Below are 9,354 nucleotides of genomic sequence, written 5' to 3' on the forward strand. Positions count from 1 at the left end.
GACAATCCCACACACAAACACACACACACACTAACAGACACACACAGACACACACACAGACACACACACAGATATCCACACAGGGACCAACATGCTGCTCGTCCCACGCAGCGAGCGGAAAGCAGCAGATCTTCAGTGACCACACTCGGCTCCGAGAATTCTTCTGCAGCCGCAAGAAAGAAAAACGATTTCACATCCAACCGGCTCCAGTCACAGTTCTCCACTTTCCTTCTATTCGGCGACAGAGAAATGACACCAGAGCCGCTCGTGGTCACTGATCAGAAGACGTTTAATAACTTTATATTACAGTAAAAATCCATCTCAGGAAACAGAAAACTGATTTTAATGAGACGGGAGCTTCTTTATCTCTTTGAATTAACTCAAGTGTTGTTTCTGTCGAGCTTCAGCAAAACACCAAACAGACTCAAAACTCGTACTTAATTATAATTCTGCCCGAAACATGAATTATATATTTTTTCTTTGCTTCAAATCCTTTAAAAATCATCAGAAAAGAGCAAAAACAACTCATGAAAATTCAATAAAATTCCTGTAAAATCACTTAACTCTTTATTTTAATTGTAAAACTGTGAAAAGCAAGGAAAGTTAATTTCTCGTCATCCGAAAACACAACGAGCGGATCAACTAATTCCATTTTCTCAAAGTTGAATTCAAACACAAATTAAAAATCATATCTGGGAACGTGTCTCAATATTTCACCTCGGAGAAGAACTTCTTTGCATAACAGCTGCAACTTTGAAAACTAATAGTGAAACCAAGAACCAAGACACAATTCGCCTTCTCGCCTGGAGCAAGTGAAAATATAAAAGCTGAGTCTGCTCACAATTCAGAGGAATTTCAAAATGAGGAGCAATTTCATAAGTCAAGATGAAAATCTGTTCCAGAGAAATTAATCAGAAACCTCCCTCAGCCTCTTTCTTCTTTTTAAAATCCATGAGAAGAAGAAGTCCGGAAAACGTTTCCAAACATCAGAGTCCAAATGTAAAACTCCTCCGAGTCCCAAACGGAGAAAATCACGATTCAAACTCTCAAAACTCTGAGATATTATCCTCACGTTTTAAACAATCCAAACTAGAGCCAAGCACAAAAATATCTCATCCTCAAAGTCAAAAATATAAGATTCAACTCAGAGTCCCGATAAAAACATCTGTGGATTCAAGTCAGCACCGAAATACAACAATAAAACAATAAAGTGAATAAATTTGGATCCAAACTGTTTTAAATAATTATTTCTTCTTTTTTTTTTGTTTGACACATTTTAACAAAATTGTCAAATAAAAAAATAAATGAAATGAGCTTAAAAAACCAACAAATAAAAAAAGTCCAATAGAAATATTAAGTGTTAAGTGATTTTCTCTAGTTTAAATCATGAGAAGTCGAACTCACCGTGTAACTTTGGTCCCATCCACACATAAGGACGATGGGTCAGATCCTCTGTGTGCGAGTGTGTGTGTCTGTGTGCAGGACAGGTGCAGTTCTCCCCCTGTGTTGTGTCCTGCTCCGAGCTCTGATACTCCACACTGTGATTGTGTCTGTAGGACTGTGTGTGTGTGTGAGGGACACTGTGTGTGTGCTGTGTTCAAATGAATTCAAGTTGACCACGCCCCTGACTCCACCCCCTGGCCCTGCCCACTTCCACTCCCCCCTCTCTCTCTCTCTCTCTCTCTCTCTCTCTCTCTCTCACACACACCCACATGCACACACACACACACACAAACACACACTTCAGTGCTAGGAAGCAGCAGGCGCTTTCACCTGAGGCCATGAGCTGCACACACACACATAGACACACACACATAGACACACACACAGACACACACACAGAAAACAACTTATTTTCGGCATCAAAAAAATAGGTTTTCTTTCACCGATGATCATCTTTGTGTGTCTGTGAGTGTGTGTAGGGTGGGGGGGGGGGGGGAAATGTCTGTTAGCAGCTTTAAAAGGGGTAAACAACATGCGTGTGTGTGTTTGTGTTGAGGGGGGGGGGGGTCATTGAGTCAGTGTCACAGGATGTCCCACTCTTCCCCAGGAAAACACACACACACACACACACACACACACACACACACACACACACACACACACACACACGCTGCCTGTAGGGGGCAGGACTGATCTGCCCTGGTTAAGTTTTGCTGAGGAACTTTAAATGAGTCCTTCTCTCTCTCTCTCTCTCTCTTTGTCATTGTCTGTGTCTCTCGCCCTTTCCCTGTTACTCTCTCTCCTTCCATTCTCTATCGCTTCATATCTACTCTATACACCCCCCCCCCACCATTTCCCTCTCTCTCTCCCCCTCTCTCTCTCTCTCCCTTTCTCCTCATTTGCTTTCCTTCTCTTTAAAATTATTTCATTTCAATCTCCAACCTAAATCTAGGTGCACGTGAGAAAACACAGATTTCCAAATATTTCAGTAAAGGTCAAAAGTCAAAATGGTTCAGATCCATTAAAAAACTCTGGTTACAGTTAATAAAAAATTAAAATATGAATGGTCTCCTTCACCCAGAGGAGCTTTAACCTTCAGCTGCTGAACACACCCTGTCTCCTCCGTGTTAGTGGACGGGACACAGTGTTAACCTGGATAATCTGTCTTAATATCTATTCAATATTCAGTTTTTAAATTTATACTTTTACTTAATTAGTACTTTTAATCCTGTTATTTTCTCTATTTCTATTTAATCCTGCATGTTCCCCATAAACCATCCAAAGATATGTTTTCATAAAGGACTTAATCATGAGACAGTAAAGATTTGGACATGAATTTAAGGTGTTTTGGGGGAAAACCACGACTTTAAAATAAAGTTTATTTACAGAACATGAAGTGAGATTTCTGTGTTTGCAGAGGGACGTGTGACCTCATCAGATTTCTCACACATGAAAGGTTCATTGAAAAGTCAGAATGTTAAATTATAATGAGGTTTATGTTTCACTGGAGCTTTATTCTTTCTTTCTCTGTATTTTCCCTCTTTATTCTTTTCTACTCGTCATAACCTGCATTTTTAACATTAAAGGAAAAAGTCAAATAAGTTCAGATATCAAACTTCAGTTTTCCTAACATAAGCTCACACGCTCACTAACACTGGAAATTCCCGTCTAATTGTCCCGACCGCCTCAGTCCACCTCCTCCTCACTCCTCCTCCTCCTCACTCCTCCACCTCCTCCTCACTCCTCCGGCCTTTGATTTGCTCGCTCTATCTACACAAACCATTTTCCACTGATTTCTCTCTCTCTCTCTTTTTCCATCACTTTTCTCACTCGCTTCCTCCTGCTGGTGCAAAAATAAGTCCGTTCTGGAAAAAGTCCCCGTTCAGTCTTCCAGCATTTTCTTTCCCGTGTGTTTCATTAACTTATAATTATTTATGTAAACAGGTTTGAGAAATTACAAGAAAACAGAACCAATAAATTAATAAACATTACATTTAAATTAAACCCTGGAAGCAAAAGATAAAATAAGAATAAAATGATTATCTGAATTAAAACAACAGGATTAAACTATAGATTTGGTTTTGCTCATTTAGATTAATTCTGTCATCTGCAGCTAAATTAAAGTTTAAATAAATAAAATACAATGGAGAATTGGATTGATACAGATTTGAGGACATGATGCAGTTACATTGATTGATTGTTTTAAAGCTTATTCTTATAAATAAAAGCTGAATTTTCCTGAAATAAACGCAACATGAAAGAATCTGCTCCGTTCTGACAAACATCAGAATCAAACTCCACAAAGTCCAACGAGTCTCCAGCTGGTTGTGAGTTCTTTCTTTTTCTCTAATGAAGAACAATGACCAGGGAAAGAAAACAAGCAACAGGAAGAAGAGAAGAAGAAGAAGAAGAGAGAGAGAGAGAGAGGGAGGGAGAGGGAGAGAGAGTGAGAGACAGGACCTCCCTCTCTCTCTCTCTGGTGACAGAGGGTCTGACCACATCACTCGCTGCCTACTGCTTCCTGCCAACGGACGACCCTGACACACACACACACACTCACACACACACGCACACAGACACACACACACACACACACACACACAGCTGCAGATCTGTCCCACAGCTGTCGGACATGTTGATGCTTTGCAGCCAAGCTGTTCTTCCCACTGCAAAACAACCGGAGTCCTTTTAGGAACACATGCATCGGCTGATTGCAATATGTACGTACACACACACACACACACACACACACACGTAGACACGCCCACCCAGTGACCACATCATCATACATGTGCAGGTACAGTGACGGTGCTTCTGAGTGGACCTGAGTCCTCCATCTTCATCTTCTACATCCATGGCTCCTCTTTTTCATCCTGAGATATTTGTTTTCTCAGTTCTCTCCATCTCAAAGCTCACGTTGAATAAAACAGATTATTTTGCATGATTTTCTCAAATTCCTAATTTTTTCACTTGTTACGAATTTGATAAATAGAAAACACGAAGCCATTTTAAATAACTGTGGATCGTTATGTTTTTTTATTAATCTGCAGGAAAGCAGAGAGGCCACCATGTGCACGTGAACACCTGAGGAATATCATTGTGTTTGCTTTTACCTCCTTTGACATGACGGGGGGGGGGGGGCTGTAGCTGGGGGGTATCTGCAGGAGCTGGGGGGCAGGAGTGGAGGTGTATGTAAGGGTAGTTTAACCCCCCCCCCCCACACACACACACACACACTGGAGTCACATTGAAATGTGTTTTTTTGTTTCTGCGGTGGCTCTGCATGCATGCCTGCAGGAGACGGAGAGGAGACACAAAAGAGGAGACCAGAGACCTCCTCGCTGTCTGTTGGTTTAACAGAGGGCCTCTATCACACACACACACACAACCACACACACACACAACCACACACACACTCCTCCTGCATAAACTTTCTTCTCCGCTACATTACAGTCAGCTGCCCTGAGTGAGAGCTTTGTGAACCACCGGCCTCGAGGATCAGAGGAGAGAGGGATGAAGGGAGGAGGAGGAGGAGGAGGAGGAGGAGGAGGAGGAGGAGGAGGAGGGTGCAGGTGAGAGAGGAGAAAGGAGGAAGATGGATCAATGGGCTTCAGGCACTAAAGGTTTGGGATTAAACTCGTCACATTCCTTCGGTGGAGAATCCAACCTGTCGGTTTGTGTTAATGCTCTTTACAGCCTCGACCGTCACATCCACTAACTGACCTGAGGTCTGTGGACAACGCACAGTGAAATGCATCTAATGATAAGATCTGGATCCCTGTCAGTTTTCCAGTTGGTCTGGATGTGTTTCAGTTTCTTCACTGACCAGTAATAACTCAGTTCAAGTGGCAACGGGTCAAAAGACACTTTCCTTCAAGACAGACTTGAGACATAATCTTAAAGAAGCCCAAAACATGTTTGTCAGGTCAATGTGACCTTCACCTTTGACCTTTGACCACCAAAACCATATCAGGTGATCAGTGAGCCCCAATAAATACTTGAACCAAATCTAAAGAAATTCTCTCGAGGAGTTTTTAAGATATGGTGTTCACAAGAAGGGAGACGGATGGACAATCTGAATCTATGATGTCTCTGGCTTCCTGGCTGTCGCTGACACATTATGAGTCAAACTGAATAAAAAGTAAACTGCAGAGAAATAAACTGGTGATGAAAAGTTTCAAGGTGCTTTGGTCTCTGCCTCCTCTCAGGCTGGGACGGGGGAGGGGGGAGTGAACCAGTATCTGAGGACCAGAGCTTCCAGGAGGAGGAGGTCTAACAGGTACTGGGGGGCATGGGGGGATTTATAGGTGAGGAGGGGGGGTGTTGACTCTAAGCTGGTGAAGATGGATTAGAGTGTGTGTGTGTGTGTGTGGGGGGGGGGGGGGGTTATGGTGTTATGGTTATGCCGTAACATTTCAAAGCTTTTGGTTAAAGTTCAGGAAGGACAGTGACTGTGACTTTTTCAATATCTCACCAAAAACCTTCCTGAATCTTTATTAAATGTTTTAAAAGACAAAACAACACAAGTCCGAGGAGGCAGGAGAGGACGTCTGGTCTCTGGTGTCAACGTGTTCGATTCCTGAATATAAACACTAAACTTTAAGAACCGAAGGAATAAGGCCAATTTATCAGATCATAAATATTTGTTCCTTCTACATAAACTTCACCCTGAAGACACCGACTCAGACGTTTCTATGAATTCAGACGTTCTTTGTCTGTCCTGATGTCTTAGAGCAGTATCACCTCCAGCCTCCTGCACTGTGTGTGTTTGTTTGCGTCATGTATGTTGTTGTGCAGCTGGAACTGGACACTGACCTGTGTGTAGCCTTTTCACTGAACAGGGGTTTTGTCTCTGTTGTGTCTCTGATCCGGATTTGTGCAAGACGACCTGGTTAGAAAACAGATCAACGGTTACTTCACACGGTTTGAACTCTGGAAACATGTCCGTGCAACCGGGTCCAGACTTTCTCCAGAGTTTACTTCTCACGTAGAGAACTCAGGTTCTCCCAAATCTGGAGAGGAATTCTAAAGGACAACATCAATTTGTAAATAATAAAATACACACAAACAGACGCCTGAGAGAAAGCAGCGTCAAAGGAAAGAGAGAGTTCATGGAGATAAAGTTCTCCTGAGTGTGTGAAACTCTTTTCCTCCCTCTTCTCTCTCTCTCTCTCTCTCTCTCTCTCTCTCTCTCCTCCTCGTCTTCCCACCATCTTCCCCCGTCCTCTCCCCTGTCGACTCCCCTCCACTTCTCCCCCGAGTCCCAAACATTTTAATTGCAGCCCACAGGCCATTTGATGCCTCGACCAAATCACTGTGAAGAGATCAGCTATTGTCCATTTCCTTTGTGTGTGCATGTGTGTGTGTGTGTGTGCGTGTGTGTGTGTGTGTGTGTAGGAGTCTGTGTGTTACCAAATGACAGTTGTATTGTCGGTCAGTGCATGGCGGACCCTCTGTAAGAGTGTGTGTGTGTGTGGATTTAGGGAGTTAATCCTTGAATAGTGAAGCCATTAGGGAGAATTAGGCAGGTTAGACCCAACCATGATCCCCTCTGTGTGTATGTGTGCATGTGTATGTGTGTGTGTGTGTGTGTGTGTGTGTGTGTGTGTGTCTGTGCGTATGGGAGGGGGCAGTCATGAGCGCGTGGCATGTGTCAGGGTCGAAGCTCTCAAAAAGAAAGGCTGGAGGTGCGTCGGAGATGGAGGAGGAGGAGAGGGGGGGGGGGGTGGTAGCCAACTCGCCTAATCTGGCCAGCCCACCCCTGCTGTGCACGCGCACACACACACACACACACACACACACACACACAGACACACACGAGTGGATTTATCTGGTCACTCTCTCAACAGATGGATGCAGAAAGGCCGAGGGTAAACTTGAGCAATACCCAAACCAGACAGTCACCCCCAACCCCCCCCCCCCCCTCCATTAACCCCCCCCCCCTCTCAGTGTCTACAGCTAATCACAGTGTCCTCAGCACGCAACCACACACACTCCTCATTAAGAGACATCTACACACACACACACACACACACACACACACACACACACTGTATCCAGAGCTGCCATTTTAAATTCACTTCAGGTCACAACGAGCACAGGATGTGTCCGAGACGTTGGTGTGAGATGTGATCACAGTTCAAATTCATATTTATTCATAACTGTAAGAACTTGAACCAACAGTCCCCTCATCAAACCACATTGAGTTCAGTATTATTTCCTATGAAATCAAGGAAAATGTTAATGATGCTAATCCATCAGGTAGTTTTTGAGTAATCGTGCAAACTAACAGACAAACAAATCCCCAAAAACCAACACAAATCATAACCTCCATGCTGCTGACAATAATAATTAAGGTTCTGGAAAAGTAAAAAAAATACAGCAGACACAGGAATTAGATTTTCTCCTGTGTGGCGTTTTTTCTCTCATGGAAAACAGCTGATGGGACTTTCAGGCCCCGAGGAATCAGGACCACATCCTGCAAAGTCATGTTTGACAACGTCCACTTCATGTTAATTACTGATGTGTGTTGAGAAACATCGAGACAACAGATCCCACACAGACACACACAAACACATCTGGAATAAAAATCTGATTTATCTGGACACAATAACCAAACACAGAAGAGCCGTGCGGAGATTTCATGATAAATTGTCTAATTGTTGTGTTTGTCCCTCTCGTTGTCGTCCAGAGTCACGGAGCAGTGTGTGTCACCGCTGCGAACACCATGAGAAACACTTCCAAGAAACAAACACACAACAAGAGTTAATCAACTTGAGTGAGAAGAAGAAAAAAGGCCAAGTGACCCAGAGGCTTCCCGCTCTCGCTCTCAGGTAGCCATTAAAAACTTCAGGATATAAACATGCTCCAGTAAAATTCCAGTAAACAGCGGAAACGTGCGATGAGTCACCACAAGCAACAGCAGCATGGAGATAACACACACACACACACACACACACAAACAAACACACACAGACACACACTCACGCCTGATGTCACATTACCCCCTGTCCTGGTAGTTTCCATTATAACCAGCCTGAGGACAAACCGCTCTGGTACAACGATGATACTTTAAAACTCACAGCGGGTCTGAGGTTGAGAAAAATCTAAATTAACGGTGACTTCATTAGTCTCCAGGTATTTTTATCTTCTGCTCCATCACTTTAATATTAGTACTTGTAATACTCCTAAGAACACATTCATATGGTGACTTATTGGTTTAATAATCTGTAACTAACTTGTAATAACAATCAAAAAAGAACAGGACGAACCCAGAACACTCACCTGCGGATGAGAGGAATATCGAGCTATTGAGGGACATCGCATGTTTTTGTTTAAACCCCAGAATTCTCTTGACCTCCTCGCCAGCGTTTTCATCCTGGGATATTTTCATTTATTTGTTTTTACATTTTTACATCTGTCGCTTGTTAGAAACATCCTCAACGTGAATCCACAGGAGGATCTCCTGCTGCGTTCTCATCTGCGGATCAGGACATTCTTCAGAGTTTTAACCAGAGGGCTGCCTGGAGAAGGTTCTGGAGAAGGTTCTGGAGAACCTCTGGAGAACCTCTGGAAAATGTCCACAGACGAAAAGAGACACGGACCTTGGGAAAAACTTTCAGGTGTGAAAATGTCCGTTGGCTTTTTACGTAGATGTTTTAAATAATGATTTGGCTCTGTAATGAAAAGCCGTCCTCCTGCCTGTTCCAGCTGTGTGGGCATGAAAGGTCCAGATGTTCCTGATAATGTTAATGATGCTTCTCTTCATTCATTTCATAATTCACACCTGTGAGTTTCCTTCTCCGACGTGTCAGATATTAAATAACCTCAAGGCACAAAGTCCCTGCAGATGAAACCAGATTCAAGTTGATTTAAACCACGTCACATGTGTCGCAGAATGAAACCTGAGAA

General features: G+C 43.3%; 1 protein-coding gene across 1 annotated transcript in view; it reads right to left on the bottom strand.

Moving 5' to 3' along the window:
* prdm1a (PR domain containing 1a, with ZNF domain) overlaps positions 1–1,563 on the bottom strand; it is a 14,029-nt gene extending 12,466 nt beyond the window's left edge. Inside the window, exon 1 of the mRNA XM_053432759.1 lies at positions 1,405–1,563. Within this exon, the coding sequence (XP_053288734.1) occupies positions 1,405–1,431 (27 nt within the window). The 5' untranslated portion in view covers positions 1,432–1,563. The remainder of the gene's footprint in view (positions 1–1,404) is intronic.
* Positions 1,564–9,354: the final 7,791 nt, after the last annotated feature.

This window comes from Pleuronectes platessa, chromosome 10 (assembly GCF_947347685.1).
Source record: "Pleuronectes platessa chromosome 10, fPlePla1.1, whole genome shotgun sequence".
Taxonomy (NCBI): Eukaryota; Metazoa; Chordata; class Actinopteri; order Pleuronectiformes; family Pleuronectidae; genus Pleuronectes; species Pleuronectes platessa.